This window comes from Nomascus leucogenys, chromosome 6, assembly GCF_006542625.1.
Source record: "Nomascus leucogenys isolate Asia chromosome 6, Asia_NLE_v1, whole genome shotgun sequence".
NCBI classification, from domain to species: domain Eukaryota; kingdom Metazoa; phylum Chordata; class Mammalia; order Primates; family Hylobatidae; genus Nomascus; species Nomascus leucogenys.
Genome location: NC_044386.1, coordinates 59,662,577 through 59,684,793, shown reverse-complemented (window position 1 = coordinate 59,684,793; position 22,217 = coordinate 59,662,577). Strand labels below are relative to the sequence as shown.

Below are 22,217 nucleotides of genomic sequence, written 5' to 3'. Positions count from 1 at the left end.
TGGCGCATTCCTGTAGTCCTAGCTACTTGCAGGGCTGAGGTGGGAGGATCACTTGAGCCCAGGGAGGTTGAGGCTGCAGTGAGCCAAGATCACACCACTGCACTCCAGCCTGAGTGACAGAGCGAGACCCTGTCTCAAACAAACAGACAAAAACCCAGCTAAATTTTACACCCCTCTTTTTGTGGTCTTCCTTCTTCTCTAATGTTTTGTATCCCACTCCAGGCATTCCAGTCTCTCTCCCTCGCTTTTTAAAGACGGGGTCTTGCTCCATCGCCCAGGTTGGAGTGCAGTGGTCCAATCTCAGCTCACCGCAGCCTTGACCTCCTGGGCTCAAGTGATTCTCCTTGCTCAGCCTCCAGAATAGCTGTGACCACAGGTGTGCGCCACCATGCCTGGCTAAGTTTTTGTAGAGCTGAGGTTTGTGATGTTGCCCAGCCTGGTCTTGAACTCCTGAGCTCAAGAAATCGCCCGCCTTGGCCTCACTAAGTGCCAAGATTACAGGCATGAGCCTCCGTGCTCAGTGTCACTCTCATAAATAATCTTTTGGCATTCTGTTGAGGCCTGCTTTCTTTTTTTTTCCCTGTTATGTGTTTTTTTTTTTTTTTCCGAGATGGAGTTTTGCTCTTGTTGCCCAGCTGGAGTGCAATGGCGTGATCTCGGCTCACCGCAACCTCCCCGTCTCGGGTTCAAGCAATTCTCCTGCCTCAGCCTCCTGAGTATCTGGGATTGCAGGCATGTGCCACCATGCTCAGCTAATTTTGTATTTTTAGTAGAGACAGGTTTTCTCCATGTTGGTCAGGCTGGTCTCGAACTCCCGACCTCAGGTGATCTGCCAGCCTCAGCCTCCCAAAGTGCTGGGATTGCAGGAGTGAGCCACTGCGCACAGGCTCCCTGTTACGTTTTTACTTATCTTTGGTCTCTTTAATCAGGTCAAAGATTGTCAAAGATTGAAGATTCTTAGGTTAAATACATTGTTAACACTTTGTAAGAATTAGTGCCTCAATAAATAATGTGATAGTTTTAGAGTAAGACATTTTAGAGAACGGATTTTAATGTTTTTAGTGCCCAAGACTAGAGAATGGATTTTAATGTCATTAGTATCTAAGACTCATTCTCTTCACTTGGTTTTATTAATTTTTTTTTTTTAATTAATTTTTTTTTGCACACAAAAACAATAAACATTTTCTAAAAATACATACAAACAAAAAGATGCGTATCAAACATATTAGGAAGGTTACACATGGGAAGTCGGGGAATAGAAATGGAGGGTGGGAGTTAAAATAAGGTAGAGAGGGACTTTATGTGGATCAGTGATAATAACTCAATCCTCTTTTTGACAAAGAAGAGGGAGAAGGAAGAGGAAGAAAAAGAAAGTGGGATAAAGGATCAGAAAGGGAGGAAAATAGAAAAAATTAGAGTATGACTCCAGGGTAGACCTGTTTTGTTGTCACTGAGTTGGTTGGTTGGTTTGTCTGTTGTATTTTTCATGTTTCGCCAAGTTGGCCAGACTGGTCTCGAACTCCTAGCCCGAAGTGATCAACCCACCTCGTCCCCCAGAGTGCTGGGACCACAGGTGTGAGCCACCACGTCCAGCCCCCACATTGCTTCTGGCCTCCATGGTAGACCTCCCAGACGGAGCGGCCGGGCAGAGGCGCTCCTCACTTCTTCCCGGACGGGGCGGCCGGGCAGAGGCGCTCCTCACTTCCCAGACGGGGCGGCCAGGCAGAGACGCTCCTCACTTCTTCCCAGACGATAGGTGGCCGGGCAGAGGCGCCCCTCACTTCCCAGACAATGGGTGGCCGGGCAGAGGTGCTCCTCACTTCCCAGACGATGGGTGGCCGGGCAGAGGCGCTCCTCACTTCCCAGACGGGGCGGCCGGGCAGAGGCGCTCCTCACTTCCCAGACGGGGCGGCCGGGCAGAGGCGCTCCTCACTTCTTCCCGGACGGGGCGGCCGGGCCAAGGCGCTCCTCACTTCTTCCCGGACGGGGCGGCCGGGCAGAGGCGCTCCTCACTTCCCAGACGGGGCGGCCGGGCAGAGGCGCTCCTCACTTCTTCCCGGACGGGGCGGCCGGGCAGAGGCGCTCCTCACTTCTTCCCGGACGGGGCGGCCGGGCAGAGGCGCTCCTCACTTCTTCCCCGATGGGGCGGCCGGGCAGAGGCGCTCCTCACTTCCCAGACAGGGCGGCCGGGCAGAGGCGCTCCTCACTTCTTCCCGGACGGGGCGGCCGGGCAGAGGCGCTCCTCACTTCTTCCCGGACGGGGCGGCCGGGCAGAGGCGCTCCTCACCTCCCAGACGATAGGTGGCCAGGCAGAGGCGCTCCTCATTTCACAGATGGGGCGGCCGGGCAGAGGCGCTCCTCACTTCCCAGACGGGGCGGCCGGGCAGAGGCGCTCCTCACTTCCCAGACGGTGGGTGGCCGGGCAGAGGCGCTCCTCACTTCCCAGACGGGGCGGCCGGGCAGAGGCGCTCCTCACTTCCCAGACGGGGCGGCCGGGCCAAGGCGCTCCTCACTTCCCAGACGGGGCGGCCGGGCAGAGGCGCTCCTCACTTCTTCCCGGACGGGCGGGGCGGCCGGGCAGAGGCGCTCCTCACTTCTTCCCGGACGGGGCGGCCGGGCAGAGGCGCTCCTCACTTCCCAGACGGGGCGGCCGGGCAGAGGCGCTCCTCACTTCTTCCCGGACGGGGCGGCCGGGCAGAGGCGCTCCTCACTTCTTCCCGGACGGTGCGGCTGGGCAGAGGCGCTCCTCACTTCTTCCCGGACGGGGCGGACGGGCAGAGGCGCTCCTCACTTCTTCCCGGACGGGAAGGAAGGGGAAGGAAGGGGAAGGAAGGGGAGAAAGGGAAAGGAGGGAAGAAAGGGAAAGGAAGGAAGGAAGGAAGGAAGGGGTTTTATTAATTTTTTCTTTCTGTGGAGGGATAGTTTATTTATTAATATATTTATTTTAAAAAATTTATTTTTTTTTTAGAGACAGGGTCCTTGCTATGTTACTTAGGCTGGTCTTGAACTCCTAGCCTCTAGCGATCCTTTTGCTTCTTCCTGCCAAAGTGCTGGATTACAGGTGGGAGTCACTGTGCCCAGCTAAGGGATAGTTTAGAAGATTCACTATCTTGTAGCTCAATATTCTTGGCCTTTTTTAGTGTTTTTATGGAGATTCATAATCTGTCCTAGATTTCTTTCAGCATTTTGTGTTTTCTTGTTTCTAGGTGGAAATTCAGAAAGTTCACTGAAAAATCGTTCTGCTTTCTGTAGTGATAAGCTAGATGAATACTTGGAAAATGAAGGCAAGCTGATGGAAACAAGCATGGGTTTCTCTTCCAATGCTCCCACATCTCCTGTGGTGTACCAGCTTCCCACTAAGAGTACCAGCTATGTACGAACACTTGATAGTGTACTAAAGAAGCAATCTACTATTTCCCCTTCTACCTCTTATTCTTTGAAACCTCATTCTGTACCCCCTGCCTCTCGAAAGGCAAAGTCTCAAAACAGACAGGCAACTTTCAGTGGCCGAACTAAATCATCTTATAAATCCATTTTACCATATCCTGTTTCACCAAAGCAGAAATACTCTCATATGATTCTAGGAGATAAGGTTACCAAGAATTCTTCAGGTATCATCTCAGAAAATCAGGCGAACAACTTTGTTGTGCCAACTTTGGATGAAAATATATTTCCAAAGCAGATTAGTTTGCGGCAGGCACAACAGCAGCAGCAGCAGCAACAGCAACAGGGAAGTCGCCCTCCAGGCTTGTCTAAATCTCAGGTGAAGCTAATGGACCTGGAAGACTGTGCACTTTGGGAAGGAAAACCAAGAACATATATCACAGAAGAGCGAGCAGATGTATCCTTAACAACTCTACTTACAGCTCAAGTAAGTAGCTGCTGTTTTCTGGAGGTATGTTAGTGCTTGGCTAGAAAGAGAGAGGTTAGTGAGGGGAAATGGGAATGGTACTTTTTGGCAGGGTGATCAGCTAGTTTTTAGCATTTAGAACCTTCATGGGAACAAAGGCTATGTCTTCCCCATTTGTTCTTTACCAACTAGATACTCAGGTGTAGATTTCTCCTGCCATCAGAGAGAGACAGTACAATTGCACTTTTGAATAACCTCTCTCTCCTGTATAAAGGCAGCTGACCATTTTGAAAATCTCTGATTTCACTTTCCAACATATGGGCAAGTACATTTGCTGATCTTGTTAAAACAACTTTGAAAATTGTGCTTTTATTTTTTATTTTTTGAGATAGAGTCCCGCTCTGTTGCCCAGGCTGGAGTGCAGTGGCAGGATCTCAGCTCACTGCAACCTCTGCCTCCTGGGTTCAAGCAATTCTCCTGCCTCAGCCTCTCGAGTAGCTGCGACTATAGGCACATGCCACTGCACCTGGCTAATTTTTGTATTTTTAGTAGAGACAGGTTTTTGCCATGTTAGCTAGACTGGTCTCAAGCTCCTGACCTTAGGTGATTCATCTGTCTCACCTCCCAAAATGCTGGGATTACAGGCATGAGTCACCATGCCCAGCCTGAATATTATGCTTTTAAAAGATACTAAATCCCAGTGAGACAATGTCTCACTCTTGTTGCCCAGGCTGGAGTTCAGTGGCATGATCACAGCTCACTGCGATCCTCCCATCTTAGCCTCCTGAGTAGCTGGGGCCTATAGGTGTGCACCACCACGCCTGGCTAATTTTTTGTATTATATTAAAAATACGAACGGGGTTTTACCATGTTATCCAGGCTGGTCTCAAACTCCTGGGCTCAAGCTATCTGCCTGCCTTGGCCTCCCAAAGTGCTAGGATTACAAGCATGAGCCACTACGCCTGGCGTTCATCATTACTTTTTTTACTTTCCATTTTGTAATTCTATGACTGAATTCTGGAACTAAAGATCATCAGATGTTGGAACTAAATGCAGATTATTTTATTCATTATTAATCCTTCATAAGGACTTTCATTTATGTATTGTCCTATTCTTTTTTTATTAATTACCCTACAGTAAGGACCAGCAACCTTTTTCTGTAAAGAGCCAAATGGTAAATATTTAAGGCTTTGCAGACTATACACTCTCTATAGTAGTTACCGAACTCTGCTGTTGTAGTTCTTCAGATGGTATGTGTATGAATTAGCCTGGCTGCGTTCCAGTGAAACTTTATGACACAGGCTGGATTTGGCCCATGGGTCTCAACCTTTGTTAATCTTTGCCTTAGAACATTATGTATAATTTATATTGAAAATAAATCCATCCTTGATAGTTTTGCCTGTAATTGTCTGTACTAAGCGTTAGAATAGCAAATTGTTTAGAGCCCTGGTTATATTCATGTTCTGTCTTTTGAATCTGCATTAGTCCTGTGCTGTTAGTACTTAAAATCAGAGAGTAGTGCAGTCCAGTATATGACCATAAGTTGGTGGTGGTGTAGGGGGATGGTTTAGTGGAATTACAATTTTCTGCTTTGACTTTAGGCCTCCCTCAAAACTAAACCTATCCACACAATCATAAGGAAACGAGCCCCTCCCTGCAACAATGACTTCTGTCGACTGGGTTGTGTATGTTCCAGTCTAGCTTTGGAGAAGCGCCAACCTGCTCACTGCCGCCGACCAGACTGCATGTTTGGTTGTACTTGTTTGAAAAGAAAAGTTGTACTTGTTAAAGGAGGATCCAAAACTAAGCATTTTCAGAGGAAGGCTGCTCATCGAGATCCAGTATTTTATGATACTCTGGGAGAGGAGGCAAGGGAAGAAGAAGAGGGACTCAGGGAGGAGGAGGAGCAATTGAAAGAGAAGAAGAAGAGAAAGAAGCTAGAATACAGTGAGTATTAATTGAGAGTTAAAACTGTGCCGTATCAGTTTTTGGAAAAGTATGGTTATTTTAGAATAATACAACCTATCTTAATCCCGATCAATTATCCAATAAGAGCTTTGAGACTTCTTATCCTTACATGCTCTTTCTGACTGGCCGTCTGAAATGCATACAAACACACACCTTTTTTAAGTTGAGTTGTTCTCTGAGAATTGCTTTTTTGTGCTAAATTTAAATCATACTGTTACTTGGTTTTCTAGAATGCCCTTGACCTGAGTTTCTTCCATTTTCTGGATTGTGCGCATGTGCATGCACACACAGGTAGACACACGTACGTTCGTTGGAAAGACTATAGATGATCCATATAATGCATCATATTTTCTAAAAGGAGAAGTTTGCAAAAAGACCCTCTGGTCATGGTTGGAGATTTGGGGACAAAGTAGGGGTGTGGTAAAGCTGAACATCATGTACTGTGTTGAAAATCAGGGGTTTTTTTGGTGGGAGAGGATAAAATATGACATAGCTGTAGACCCAAGTTACATATTATTTCATTATTGATTTTTTTAGTTTCTGTTATGTCTTTTTATTTTGTTCAAATGTATTGAAATGATTTTACCGTATAATTGAAACAGGTGTCTTAGTTTATCAGGGGATTAATACTTCTTTTTTTGGCAATTTATGTTTACATTTCCTGTTGCTCTGTGCTCATTTCAATCAGAGATGATGATTAATATTTCAGTGTATGTTCCATCATAAGGTCATGTTCTGCTTTCCACATCAACAATTGTAGATCTAATTTATAATGTTAGTTTTAATGGCTTCATGTTGTTATAATCCCTTTGGTTGGATAGTTAGCCTTTTTGGGTTTTCTTTATTATAAACTGAATGGTGATGAACATCCATGTTCAGGATAGGCTATTAAAAGTGGAATTGCTGTGACAGTGTGTACATGTTAAACATTTGTAGATGTCACTAGACTTGTACCAAGTTTAGACTTATGCCAGTAGTCAGATACTGGATGGTGCCAGTTTTTTGTTCTCTTGCTCTGTTGCCCAGGCTGGAGTGCAGTGGCATGATCTCAGCTCACTGCAACCTCTGCCTCCTGGGTTCAAATGCTTCTCCTGCCCCAGCCTCCTGAGTAGCTGGGATTATAGGTGCCCAGCTAATTTTTTGGTATTTTAGTAGAGACGGGGTTTCACCATGTTGCCTAGGCTGGTCTTGAACTCCTGAGCTCAGGCAATCTTCCTGCCTCAGCATCCCAAAGTGCTAGGATTACAATAGGCGTGAGCCACTGTACCCAGTTAGTTTTCTATTCTAACACTGAATATTTTAAAACGTTTAAAACTGTCATATGGATAGACAGAAATTGATATTTTGTTTTAGATTTGTATTTCTTCTGCGATAGGTTTATTGACCATTTATCATAAACTTTTTTTCTGTAAATTGCCTTTTTGAATTCTTTGCTAACTTTTATTGGAGTGTGTTTTTTTCCTTTAGTTTGCGGAAGCTTTATATTTTCTAGGTTATAATTTTGTAATTTGCATTTTCATTTTGTTCAAGGTTCCCTCCCCCACTGCCCACCTGCTGCCAGTGAAAAAGCAGTGATAGTTAAACTTGGCAGTCTTTTCTTTTTATGGTTTGTCTTTTTTTTTTTTTTTTTTTTTTTGATACAGAGTCTGACTCTGTCTCCCAGGCTGGAGTGCAGTGGCACGATCTTGGCTCACTGCAACCTCCGCCTCTTGGATTCAAGCAATTCTTCTGTCTCAGCCTCCCAAGTAGCTGTGACTACAGGCATGCATCACCACACCTGGCTAATTTTTGTATTTTTAGTAGAGACGGGGTTTCACCATATTGGCCAGGCTGGTCTCGAACTCTTGACCTTATGATCGGCCCACCTCGGCCTCCCAAAGGGCTTGGTTTCTGTCTTTAAAGTCTTGCTTAGAAAGTCTTTCTCTACCTTGAGATTATAAAAATATTTAATTATATTTCTTCTAGTACTTTTTTGGACTTAAAAAAATAACTTGTTAATATATCTGAATTTATTTGATGTGGGATTTGTAGTAGGGAATCATATTTCCCCCAAATGCCTAGCTGTTGTACCATCACTTATTGAGAAATATACTTTTCCAACCGAACTAAAATGTCACCTGTAATATAATAAATTAAAATATATTAATGCCTGGATTTCTTTCTGGCCTCTCCTGTTTTATGACCAGTGCCAGGCTATTCTTATTTCTATTTTAGCATTTAAGTGAGATATAGTGTATTTAAATACCTAAATGATCTTTGTGTAAATAAGATTTTAAAGATTTAAAATGAAGCATAGTGTAGATTTATTAGTTTTGTTCTATCCATATCTCCTTACTGAGTTTACTCCCTTCTTATGCTTAAGACAAGCATTTCCATTTCAAAGCAACAAAAATAAGATACAGAAGCCCACATAAGCAGGAATACTTCTGACCTCTTAGGCTTTACTGCTTTTTGATTATTGTCTTCATCTTGTGTCCTATCCTTGACTATAATTAAACTCCAATAGCCAGTTACCAAAGTATTTTTTTGTTTTCTTACTGGTACAGTTCATTATCAAAAGCAAAGCTTGCTATTCCCTATCTAGGAGCCATCAGTTTTCTTGTGCTGTTAGGGAAGGACGAAAAAGGAGGGATAGCCGGGCATGGTGGCTCATGCCTGTAATCCCAGCACTTTGGGAGGCTGAGGCAGGCAGATCACGAGGTCAGGAGATTGAGACCGTCCTGGGTAACATGGTGAAACTCCGTCTCTACCAAAAATACAAAAAAAAAAAAGCCAGGCGTGGTGGTGGGCACCTGTAGTCCCAGCTACTTGTGAGGCTGAGGCAGGAGAATGGCGTGAACCCGGGAGGCGGAGCTTGCAGTGAGCTGAGATTGTGCCACTGCACTCCAGCCTGGGGGACAAAGCAAGACTCCGTATCAAAAAAAAAAGAAAAAGGAGGGATGATATTTTTGTTAACAACTGGTATGTAAAAGGAGTAGAAATAGGAAAGAGTTCTTAGAGGCAAACATGTTGCTGATACCAAAAATGGACAAAGAAAAAAATATAAAAACTGGAAAAGATGCAATCCTTTAGTATGTTTTGCAAAAAGATAGGTGGAAACTGAGGGTAAAAAAAGTAAGTTATGAAGTTGAGGTATAAGCATTTTATTTAGAATGAGTCTAACCACTAAAAATAAACATAAATGGTTAAAAGTGTTGTCACTGCAACACTAGGTATGATGGAAGACTTGTTTCTTTTTATATTCTTTAGCACAGTTTTAATTTTTTGTGTGTTTTTATTATATAGTTAATATATAAATAAAAAGTGTTCTCAATGCATAAAATCTTGACATTTAATACTTTTTTTTGTCATTGTAACAGACTTAAAAATTTTTTTGTAATGGTTCAATCCATTGCTGAAAAAAAGATGGGTAACATTATTGGACACTCTTACGCATAGCACTCTATGAGGGTTCTATCATTTAAACCTGCAACCTTATATGATAAGGAGGCTTCATTCTCCATTTTAGAAATGAGCTAATTGAGTGCTTAGTGACTTGTTCTTCAAGGTCATAAAGATACTAAGTGAGTTGTAGGGGACTGCCAAGTCCTCATGCTTTTTCTGTCTTGTACAATTTCTGAAATTTTAATTCTGCCTCCTTATTGTAGACCCAGTGGCCTTTACTTTTATCACCTGCTTATCCTTTGGTTTGTCAAAAAATACTGCTGGCTGTGCAGAGGTACTGTGCCTAACTGTTGTGGGTAGTACCAAGGGAAAGAATAAAACTTGTCATTTCTGTTTTCTGAGCCCACTTAATATACCTATAAATTAACAATATAAAGAAAAAAATCAATAAAATTGATACTTGTAGCCAGACTGAGGAATAAAGAGAACATACTAATTACCATTATTAGGAATGAAAGGCGACTTCAGTACAGACATCGAAAGGATGACATGGCAATATTATGAACAACTTTATGTCAGTAAATTGGACAACTCAGATGAAATAGAAGAACTCTTTAAAAGACACAAGCTACAAAACTCACTCAAGAAGAAATAGATGACTGCTTGCCTTATACTTATTAGAGAATTGAACTTGTAGTGGAGAACCCTGCAATAATAATTGTGGTCTGAGTTGCTTCACTGTTGAATTCTATAAAACATTAAAGACTAAATCCCATTTGATACAGTCTTCCATAAAATGGTGTCATCTTATGAGACCAGCTTTACCCTGATATTCAATCCATAAGAAGACTTTACAAGACAACTGTAGACTGATAACCCTTATGAACATAGATGTAAAATTTCTAAATTTAGTTTAGCAACTCAAATCCAACATTATATTTAAAGGATACTACATCATGACTAAGTGGGGTGTATCCTAGAAGTGTGGGATTTGTTTAACATTTGAAAAATCAATCAGTATACTTTGCCATTACAATGGACTTAAAAAAAGACCAGTCTGGGTGACAGAGTGAGACCCTGTCTCAAAAAAAAGAAAAAATTAATGTTCTAAATTACAGTGACATCATATGTTGTAGTTAGTAAATATGTCCATATGTATAAAATACATATTAGGGATAGAAATTTGATTTAGATATGAATATTTATGGAATTTGCCATATAACAGATTAAATGAGATCATTTATGATAATGAATTAATATGGTTAAATTGATAAAAATTCAACATTTATCATCTCAAGATGTATCTATCTATCTCACTATATATAGATAGATATCTTGATATATGTAGTGTATATGTAGTATAGATACATATATATAGTATTATTTAATTAGATTCTTAAGAAATTTAAAACACCAATTTGTGAGGATAACTTCCATTCATCAGGGCAAACACAAATCGCAGGTAGCCCTGGAGCTGAGGAATGGCTTTGATTTTTCGTGCAATTTGTGAGTCCACAGCTTACTGATCAATCTTGCACTGCTCTGTAGTCTTGTAGTTCTCTTTTTCTGTGTCAGAGATCTCACCTTCCTGGTGTCTGGGCTTCTGCAACTGCTTCTTGAAGTGAGCATCAATAAGATGTTTTGGGATTTTTACATTGCTGATGCCAGTTTTGGTTGAGGTGGCAGTGATAAATTTCTCGTGTGTTCAAACTCCACCTGATTAAGAGATATTTTTGAAAGACTGACAAAATTCATTTCTGGTAAAAATTCTCAGCACACTAGGAATAGCAAGGAATTTCTAACTGGATAAAAGAATCTTTGAAAAATATTACAATTGACATATTAATGTTAAAGACTTATTGTTCTCTCCCAAAGACTGGGAATGAGGAAGAATGCCCACTTTTACCACTTCTGTTTAACGTTATACACAGGAGGTCGTAGCCCCAGTGCAGTAAGGCATGATAAAGAGAGAGGTATCCAGATTGGAAAGAAAGAAGTAAAAATTGGCTTTATTCGTGGATAGGAAAATCCTAGGGAATCTACAAAATAAGCTACTAGAGCTGTAAGTCAGTTTAATGAGGTTGCAGCATACATGATCAGTATGCAACATATTTATACATATAAGCAATGAACAATTGGAAATTGAGATAAATTGAGATTTAAAAAATACCATTTAAAATAGCATCCAAAGAGAAGAGACACTTAAGGATAACTTTGATAAAAGATGCCTAAAACCTGTATACTAAAAACTAAGACATTGCTGAGAGTGATTTTAAGAGGCCTAAATAAATGGAAAAATATATTGTTTTCATTTATCAGAAGACACTCTTGGTAAGATACTTTTCACAAATTGGCCTATAGATCTGCTGATGCTATTCCAGTCAAAATCCTAACAGGCTTCTGGGGGATAGAAATTGGCAAGTTTCTAAAATTTTTATGAAAAACAAAGGACTTAGAATAGTCCAAACAACTTTGATAAAGAATGTACCTGGCCACGCGCGGTGGCTCATGCCTGTAATCTCAGCACTTCGGGAGGCCGAGACTGGTGAATCATCTGAGCTCAGGAGTTCATGACCAGCCTGGGCAACATGGCAAAACCCTATCTCTACCAAAAATACAAAAAATTAGCCTGGTGTGGTGGCATGCACCTGTAGTCCGAGCTACTTGGGGGGCTGAGGTGGGGGGATCACTTGAGCCTGGGAGGCAGAGGTTGCAGTGAACTGAAATTATGCCACTGCATCTCCTGTCTGGGTGACAGAGGAGTGAGACCCTGTCTCAAAAAAAAAAAAATTAATGTTCTAAATTATGGTGACATCATATGTTGTAATTAGTAAATATGTCCATATGTATAAAATACGTATTAGTGATTAGGGGTAGAAATTTGATTTAGATATGAATATGTATGTAATTTGTTGTATAACATTAAATGAGATCATTTATGATATTAATGAATTAATGAATATGGTTAAATTGATAAAAATTCAACATTTTTTATTTAAAAAATAACTCTTAGCAAGTGAACCTCGGAAAAATGCTGCTTCTCACTTTCATCTGTAATCTTATTTCAGTCCTAATCAAAACTCTGACAGCTTTTTATGTGAAACATGAAAAGCAGAACTTATAATTTATATGGAAATGCAAAGAACCTAGAAATAACCAGGTCAATCTTGAAGAACAGTGGCAGAATGGAAGGATTTTATTGTATGTCAAGAGTTACAAAATTACCACATGTAATATGGGTGATACTGGCTTGTCATAAAATGAATAGACAAGTAGAACAGAATAGAGAGGCTACAGGCTGGGTGCTGTGACTCATGCCGTGTCATCCCAGCACTTTGTGGGGCCAAGGCAGGAGGATCGCTTGAGCCCAGGAGTTCGAGACCTGCCTGAGCAACATAGCAATACTTCCGTCTCTACTAAAAATAAAAAAAATTTTGGCTGATGGCATGGTGGCTCAGGCCTGTTGTCCCAGCTGTGCAGTAGGCTGAGGCAAAAGTATGGCCAGGAGGTTGAGCCTGCAGTGAGCTGTGATAGCGCCACTGCACTCCAGCCTGGGTAACAGAGTGAGACGTTGTCTCAAAAATAAAAACTAAGGCCAGACGCGATGGCTTACACCTGTAATCCTAGCACTTTGGGAGGCCGAGGTGGGCAGATTGCCTGAGCTCAGGAGTTCGAAACCAGCCTGTGCAACATGGCGAAACCCCGTCTCTACTAAAAATACAAAAAATTAGCTGGGCGTGGTGGTGTGCGCCTGTAATCCCAGCTACTCGGGAGGCTGAGGCACGAGAATCTCTTGAACCCAGCAAGCTGAGGTTGCAGTGAGCCGAGATCGCACTGTTGCACTGGGCGACAAAGTGAGACTGTCTCAAAATAAAATAAAAGAATACTGTAAACAGATTCAAACATAAATGGACTCGATTTGACACAAGTGGCAAAGAAATAAAGAAAGAATGATCTTTTCACCAAATCGTGATAGGGTTATTGTACATCCATATGGGAAAAACAGAAACTTTATTCGTTTCTCACACCATACATGGAAATAATTTGTAGGTACATTATACACCTAATTTTCAATGACTAAACAATACAGCATTTAGAAGATACAGGCAAATGTATACAGGATCTCATATTAGGAAAAACTTTCTTAAACATGACAGAAGAAAACCAATTCTTGGCAAAAAGATCAAGCCATTTGACAACTTTAAAATAAGAAATTCAGGGGCTGGGCACGGTGGCTCACGCCTGTGATTCCAGCACTTTGGGAGGCTGAGGTGGGTGGATTACTTGTTGTCAGGAATTTGAGACCAGCCTGGCCAACATCGTGAAACCCTATCTCTACTAAAAATACAAAAATTAGCCAGGTGTGATAGGGTGTGCCTCTAATCCCAGCTACTTGGGAGGCCGAGGCACAAAAATTGCTTGAACCTGGGAGATGGAGGTTGCAGTGAGCTGAGATTGTGCCTCTGCACTCCAGCCTGGGAGATAGAATGAGACTCTGTCTCAAAAATAAATAAAATAAAAGCAGATATTTGTAATATCTAAGGACCTATATCTGAAATATATAAAGGTGTCTACAAATTAATAATAAACACTCCTGTAGAAAAAATGAGCAAGAGTTTCAGAAGCATTTCATAAAGTGGAATGTTGAACAGCTCATTTGTAATTGGGGAAATCCAAATTAAATCCATGGTGAGATTCTACTAGACGCCTTCCAGAATGGTTATCATTACAAACCTCAGCTAATACCGACTATTGATAAAGACAGTGAACAATGGGAAATCTCCTACACTGCTGACAGGGAAATAAATAGGTGTAACCACTTTGGAATATAGTTTGGCAGTATCTACTAAAGTTGAAGATTCATAGCCCTTGATCTAGCAGTTTGACTCTAGAATAACAAGCAGAACTGCATTATATAAGAATATTTACATGATTCTCACAGTATCTAAAACCTGAAAACAACCCCAAATGTGTAATAACAATAGAAGAATAAACAGTAGTATGAATATTCAGTGAAATACCACAGTGAAAATAAATGAATTACAACTTTGTGTTTCAGCATAGATGAATTTTACAAATATAATATTGAAGGGGAAAAATGCCAGGTAAAAGAATATATCTTTGATTCCATTAATATAAACTTTTAAAGTAGGCAATTTTTTTTTTTTGAGACGGAGTCTCGCTCTGTCGCCCAGGCTGGAGTGCAGTGGTGCGATCTCAGCTCACTGCAAGCTCCGCCTCCCGGATTCACACTGTTCTCCTGCCTCAGCCTCCCAAGTAGCTGGGACTACAGGCACCTGCCACCGCATCCGGCTAATTTTTTGTATTTTTAGTAGAAACAGGGTTTCACCATGTTAGCCAAGATGGTCTCGATCTGCTGACCTCGTGATCTGCGTGCCTTGGCCTCCCAAAGTGCTGGGATTACAGGCGTGAGCCACTGTGCCCGGCCTAAAGTAGGCAAAATTAAGGTATGATATTTAGGTGTTATACTTTGACATTCAAAAAAGGAAAGCAAAGAGGTAGCTATCATTTAAGTGCCTTTTTTATAGGAAGGGGAGGGATTGTGATTGAGAAAGGGTTCTGGAATTGATAGCACTGTTCTATTTCTTGTATGGTGTTTACATGGATGTATAGTTCTTAATATGTATTGAGTATATTGTTTATGTACATTTCTTTATAAATGTTACATTTCATTATAAAGAGATTCAAAATGCCTACAGAAGTCAGAGGAAAAGGAGCGTGGTGTGTTAGTGTGCTGTATCAGCATGGCAGTTCTTGTAGGTCTTCTAAGCGTAATGTTATTCATTTATGGTGCAACTACTGTGGACACTGCTAGGAGTGAGGAGGTAGAATATAGGCAATTAAAACAAATCCATCTCTCTAAGAGGTTACTGTCAATTTGATAAAACAGGTATGTGGTGAAAAGATACATATTTATTGTAATTTTAAGTCCCACAAGTAACTAAATTCCTGTAATGTTTTAAGTGTCATGAACAAAAGGCTTACTGAGAAGCCAGAAGACAGAGTGATAAAGCTAGGGGACTTGGGGAAGGTAATATATATTAGGAGGCATTTCAGTAGAAATGAGGAGACCATTTCTTTGTTAAAACTGATTTCTATTCTTGGCTCCTGTCAATGAATGTGTGCTACTCAGCTTCTCCCCTTAATTCCACCTATTCCTGCTGAGTGTTGTTCTTTTTTTTCCTGAGTTTCAGGGAAAGAGTAGGAGAATCTCTAGTGTCATTATAAGGGGGAATAAAGAGGTGCTGTATCTTGGATCCCAGGCTGTGTAAAGGAATCAAGTGAACAGTGGGCCAGTGAGTGTGAGGGATCAGTATTTTGTTCTTGCCTTTGTGGGGAGTCTGTTTTCATGGCTTCAGTTCTACTAGTCTCTGCCAATGATGGTCCTGATTTTTAATTCCCATGCTATTTTATTTATTTACATGTATTTTTGAGAGAGAGGGTCTTGCTCTGTCACCCAGGCTGGAGTGCTATGTCTTGATCATAGCTAACTGTATCCTTGATCTCCCTGGCTCAAGCGATCCTTCCGTCTTAGCCTCTGGAGTAGCTAGGACCACAGGTGCATGCCACCATGCCCAGCTAAAGCTTTTTATATTCTGTAGAGACAGGGTCTTGCTATGTTGCCCAGGCTGGTTTTGGACTCCTGGCCTCAAGAGATCCTCCCACCTTGGCATCTGTATTGGGATTGTAGGTGTGAGCTATTGCACCTGGTTCCCTACCCTATTTTTAGTATGTTGCTGTCCTTCCAATTTAAAACATGTCATAAACAGAACTGAACTCTACCCCTCTCAGTCAACTCCTTTTATGAACTCCCCTATTTATTGGAAGCTCCATTTCTCATTTTTTCCCATTCTGGTGACAGATTAACCATTTCCTACTTATTCACAGTTGAAATTTTAAAATTGTCTTTGATTTCCTGTGAGAGATTAAGAGAAATATGAATAATCATTCTTGGTATCTTAAGAGTTTTTTTTTTTTTTTTGAAGTACTGTACTGTGTATTTTGTAGCTATTATTTCAAAAGGAAAAGATGAAAAGGGACCTTTGCTTAGTATAATGCTTAGTTTATGGAGGCTTAGAAAATCCTTAAAAGATTATTGATAGAAGTCCAAGACGTCTTGCTTGCCCTAAAGGCGCTTTTGTTTTTGTCTTATAATTAATATGTGTATAAAATAATTAGCTACACTGAACAAGAAAGTTTTTATTAAATGTGTGGTAGAACCCCTTAATACCACCTTCACTGGGAGGGCAAGCCTCAAAAGACATACTTGTACATACTTACTACACATGCTACCTATTTCCTTTCCTCTTTTTTCTCTTAAGCACCTAACCATATTCCAACACATTTTCCTTATTCGTCATATTGCCTGTCTCATCTTACTTCCCCCCAAAAGCTACCTGAGAGCAAGGATTTTTGTCAGTTTTATTCATTGTTGTATCTGCAAAGTCTGATGCGTAGTAGAAATTCAGATATTTGAATGCATAAATGAATATTGGTGTCTAGAAACCTTTGTGCCATCTCTACAAAAAAGTTAAAATTAAAAAATTAGCAAAGTGGTGTGTGCTTATAGTCTCAGCTGTAAGATGAGGCAGTGAGATGATCTCTTGAGTCAGGGAGGCCAGGGCTATGGAGAGCCATGATGGTGCCAGTGCACTCCAACCTGGGTGACAGAGTCTCAAGTTCTGTCTCAAAATAAAAAACAACCCAGAAACATTGGTGAATTATGTTATAAAGGAGCTACATTTTAAAAGGTAGTTGACAGAGACTGCAGCTGGCTAATTGACTCAATCACTTTCTAGCTTTGTTGTCCCCACCTCCCACTCCCTTTTAAATTTTTAAACCTTTATTCAAATTTTGTGGTTGTGCCCGTATATTTACCTCAGGAGCCCCTTAGACAAAGGTGTTCTTTACCAGTTGTTATTAATGTTCAGAGCAAATATGCTACTTATGAAAATCAGGTAGCAGCTTAGATTCTGCTTTGTCATGAAAGATTAATTGAAGTAAGTATTTGAATTAAGTATGAATGCCACTCAGTCATATTTCATGTGACTCTAGGTGAAAAGTTTTGGGTCTTTGGCTTTGAACCAGCTACATGTCCTCTGTGAGGACTGACCATTAAAATGCAGAAATACACTTGCTTCACTACGGCTGCTTTATGGGAATGGACAGTTTACTTAAAGAATAAAACCAGTAGTGCTGGGCGTAGTGGCTCATGCCTGTAATTCCAGTGACTCAGGAGGCTGAGGCCGCAGGATTGCATAAGCAGGAGTTCAAAACAGGTCTGGGTAACATAGTGAGACCTGGTCTCTAAAAAAAAAATTTTTTTTCTTTATATTACCTTTAATCAACTCTTAACAACTAAACCTTTTTTTAAAGACCTAAAAATTTTTTTTAAAGACCTATCCAGGCATGGTGGCATGTACCTGTAGACCTAGCTACTTGGGAGCCTGAGACAGGAAGATCACTTTAGCCAGGAGGCTACAGTGAGCCATGATTGTGCCACTGCCTGGGCAACAGAGTGAGACTTGTACTCTTAAAAAAAATAAGTAAACCCGGGAGCCTCTTAACCTAGATCTTTTTAATTTGGTGAAGTAATCAATGCATGTTTTCCTTTGTGCACATTTTTTGGGGATTATTTATTAACAAGTAAAAATGCGTATATTGGTCTATAACATGACAGTTCGATATAAATTGTGGAATGGTATACAGAACTTCTTGATAGTGTGATTTTACCTCAGTTGGGTTTTGTTGCGTCTATACTGATTATAAGTGTTTTTACTCCTGTACTGAGTTCAGGTTGTCTTTTGATTACAATTTGTCATTAGAATGCAGTAGTGACAGCTTGGTCTCTGGAGCCAGATAGACAGAATTTAATTCTGGGTCTGCCTCTTACTGATTGGACATCCCTGCACCTCAGCTTCTGTACCATGGTAATGACATCTACCTCAAGAGGTGTTGAAGTTAAAACACATGAAGTGCTTAGCACAGGTGCTTAGAACAATGCTCACAACTATTAAATAGTAAGGTTCAGTAAATGTTTGTTGTTATTATTTAGGAAATGTGGTTAAAAGTTATCTTTTTGACTAGGCACGGTGGCTCACAACTGTAGTCTGGCACTTTGGGAGGCCAAGGTTGGGTGGATCACTTGAGGCCAGGAGTTCGAGACCAGCCTGGCCAACATGACAAAACTCCATCTCTACTAAAAATATAAAAATTAGCCAGGTGTGGTGGCATATGCCTGTAATCCCAGCTACTCAAGTGGCTGAGGCATGAGAATCTCCTGAACCTGGGAGGCACAGGTTGCCATGAGCCAAGATCGCACCACTGCACTCCACCCTGGGTGACAGAACAAGACTCTGTTTAAAAAAAAAAAAAAAATGTATTTTTTCAGTAAGATCTTCTCTGACCCTGCTAAATATAATGGCATCTCCCTTTTAATTCTTCATTCCTTAATTACCTTGCTGTGTTTTTCTACATGGCTTACCATTACTTGATATTATATATTTATGGGTTTGTCTTCCCCTACTGGATTTTAAACTCTGAGGGCAAGAACTTTGTTTTATTCATAGCTGTGTTCATTCTAATGCCTAAAACAGTATCTGGTTGATAGCTGGTGTTCAATAAATATTTAAAGATGAATAAATTAAAGTATATGAATACAACTAAATGCCCTTGGGGGGTCGTCTAGTTGATTATTTTAGCGAGTTACTCCCTTTTGTGAGGGAGCATATTTTGTTTTGGCAGTGCCTCAGTATTGATCTTTTGTTGCCAAAAGTACCTAAAACCTTACTCTTCTTTTTTGTTAAGCTATATGTGAAACAGAGCCTGAACAGCCTGTTCGACATTACCCATTATGGGTAAAAGTAGAAGGTGAAGTAGATCCAGAACCAGTTTATATCCCCACGCCTTCTGTCATTGAGCCTATGAAACCATTGTTATTGCCTCAGCCAGAAGTTTTATCTCCTACTGTGAAGGGCAAACTGCTCACTGGAATTAAATCTGCACGGTCATATACTCCCAAACCCAATCCTGTGGTAAGTCTGGAATTTAATCTTTTATTACAAGTTACCAAAGTCATGTGTAAAGATGGTGTGTTTCAACCAGATTTTTGGTTGATATTTTGTGAATCATTTTGCTTTCAGTAGTATGTTTATAAGACATCTTCCTTTCTGGTTTAATCAGTTTAGTGCTGGCACTTTAAAAATGTCTTAAAAGTAGAAATGAGTGGTAGTAATTTTAAAAAATAGCCATCTTCTCTTCAAGAAGATCATAGAAACATGGGCTTTTTTACATGGCTTGAAAAAAGTTTTTTAAAGATACTACTCCTGTATTGTAGAATATTAGTAATCAATATAAGCCGTATATATTATTAGTAGAAAAACATTAGGAAAAAGCTTTTAAAAGCTTTTAAAAGCAAATTTAAAAATGCACAATAATATCAGTAAAGTTTAAGATTTAAAGTAACAGTTGATATAATATGACTGTGAAGACTGGTAGGTAAAAGTAGGAAGTTATTCATTGTGTTAATGGCTTAAGCAAGTCTTACCTTCAAATCCATGTGTCCTCCTAGTCCGTTAGATTGAAGAAAAATCCTATACTACGATGCTACTGAATATGTTCGCTGTAGCAGAGCTATTATAGTATAAAACTGTTTCTGGTCTGTGATGAAATAGGCAAGGGTAGGCCGGGTGCGGTGGCTCACGCTTGTAATCCCAGCACTTTGGGAGGCTGAGGCGGGTGGATCATCTGAGGTCAGGAGTTCGACACCAGCCTGGCCAACATAGTGAAACCCCGCCTCTACTAAAAATAGGAAAAATTAGCCAGGCGTGGTAGCTCATGCCTATAATCCCAGCTACTCGGGAGGCTGAGGCAGGAGAATTGCTTGAACCTGGGAGGCGGAGGTTGTGGTGAGCCAGGATTGCTCCACTGCATTCCAGCCTGGATGACAGAGCAAGACTCCATCTTAAAAACAACCACAACAAAACCTGAAAAAGGCAAGGGTTAGGGCCGCTGATCTCCACGCAGTCAAAATTCTGCTTATAATTTTTCAACTCCCCCAAAATCAAACTCTTAATAGTGTACTGTTGACTAGAAGCCTTACCAATAACATAAACAGTCAACACATATTTTTTTTTTTTTTTTTTTTTTTTTTTTTTTTTTTTTTGAGACGGAGTCTCGCTCTGTCACCCAGGCTGGAGTGCAGTGGCGCGATCTCGGCTCACTGCAAGCTCCGCCTCCCGGGTTCACGCCATTCTCCTGCCTCAGCCTCTCCGAGTAGCTGGGACTACAGGCGCCTGCCACCACGCCCGGCTAATTTTTTTGTATTTTTAGTAGAGACGGGGTTTCACCGTGGTCTCGATCTCCTGACCTCGTGATCCGCCCGCCTCGGCCTCCCAAAGTGCTGGGATTACAAGCGTGAGCCACCGCGCCCGGCCAGTCAACACATATTTTTATGTTACATGTAGTATATATTATATTCTTGCAATAAAGTGAGCTATAGAAAAGAAAATGTTACTAAGAAAATAATAAGGGAAAGAAAATGTTACTATTCAATAGTGGATCATCATAAAGGTCTTCATACTCACTATCTTCACATAGAGTAGTCTGAGGAGGAAGAGGAAGGGTTGATTTTACTGTCTTGATGACAGAGGTGGAAGAAAATCCATATGTGAGTGGACCTACACAGTTCAAACCTGTGTTGTTCAGGGGTCAACTGGATAGAAAATAAGAGTAAATATTTAGAAATCTCTACAGCAAGTTGAGTAGACTGAATCTAATATTTAAAAACCTTGTATTTTACATGTTTTTAGTTTTTCTAGTAATTGATTGTATTTACTAAAGTATCAGTCTGTGATGGACTGATAATTAACAATGTGTCCTTCACCGTAGATAATTTGAAATGCACTGCTCTGGTATGGTCTGAAATTTCCTGATAGAGAACTGGATCCTTTCTGACTGCCCTAAGATTGGGCACATATGAACTGTACTTGTGCTGTTTGATTTTAAAGTTTGCATTAAAAAATTTCGACTATTGTAATACAAAAAAAGAATTAGCATTTGTTTTGTTTTGGAGTCTAGGGGAGTTTTTCCCACTGTATGGAATATTTTGTTGTATGAAATTTACAGATTCGGGAAGAGGACAAAGATCCAGTCTACTTGTACTTTGAAAGTATGATGACTTGTGCTCGAGTTCGAGTATATGAGCGAAAAAAAGAGGACCAGAGACAACCATCTTCCTCCTCCTCCCCATCTCCATCATTTCAGCAGCAGAGTTCATGTCATTCTAGCCCTGAGAACCATAATAATGCAAAGGTGAGTTTCTTGTTGCATAATTTCTTTTTAACTTCTAATTCCCTGTTTTTGGTATTAAGATTTGCATTACTATCAGAATAATAATTAATCTAATTATCCTACAGGGCAGAGAAGTCATACATGACATGTGTAACAGTTTATTTCTCTCTGTACCTATTGTATGATATGTCCCTTAGGGTTATTACAAGTATTCTTTCTTGGTTGGGTGCCGTGGCTCATGTCTCTAATCCCAGCACTTTGGGACGCTGAGGCAGGTGGATCAGTTGAGCCCAGGAGTTTGAGACTAGCCTGGCCAACATGGTGAAACCCTATCTTTACTAAAAATACAAAAAAAAAAAAAAAAAAAAAAAGTTAGCTGGGCCTGGTGCCGCATGCCTGTAATCCCAGCTACCTGGGGTGCTGAGGAACGAGAATTGCTTGAACTTGGGAGGTGGAGGTTGGAGGTTGCAGTGAGCTGCTATCATGCCACTTTACTCCAGCCTGGATGACAGAGTGAGACTCTGTTTCAAAATATATATATATATATTATTCTTTCTTTTTCTTTTCTTTTTTTTTGTTATAATAATCTTTTATTTATTTATTTATTTTGAGATAGAGTTTTGCTCTTGTTGCCCAGGCTGGAGTGCAATGGTGTGGTCTCGGCTCAGTGCAACCTCTGCCTCCTGGGTATAAGCGATTCTCC

At 40.8% G+C, this 22,217-nt stretch overlaps 1 protein-coding gene across 5 annotated transcripts in view; it reads left to right on the top strand.

The window, feature by feature from the left end:
* MGA (MAX dimerization protein MGA) overlaps nt 1-22,217 on the top strand; it is a 111,301-nt gene that overhangs the window by 48,899 nt on the left and 40,185 nt on the right. For all 5 annotated transcript variants that reach the window (XM_030814264.1, XM_030814262.1, XM_030814263.1 and 2 more), the window contains exons 8-11: nt 3,207-3,871; nt 5,452-5,797; nt 19,031-19,257; nt 21,350-21,535. In XM_030814264.1, coding sequence (XP_030670124.1) covers nt 3,207-3,871; nt 5,452-5,797; nt 19,031-19,257; nt 21,350-21,535 — 1,424 coding nt within the window. The remainder of the gene's footprint in view (nt 1-3,206; nt 3,872-5,451; nt 5,798-19,030; nt 19,258-21,349; nt 21,536-22,217) is intronic.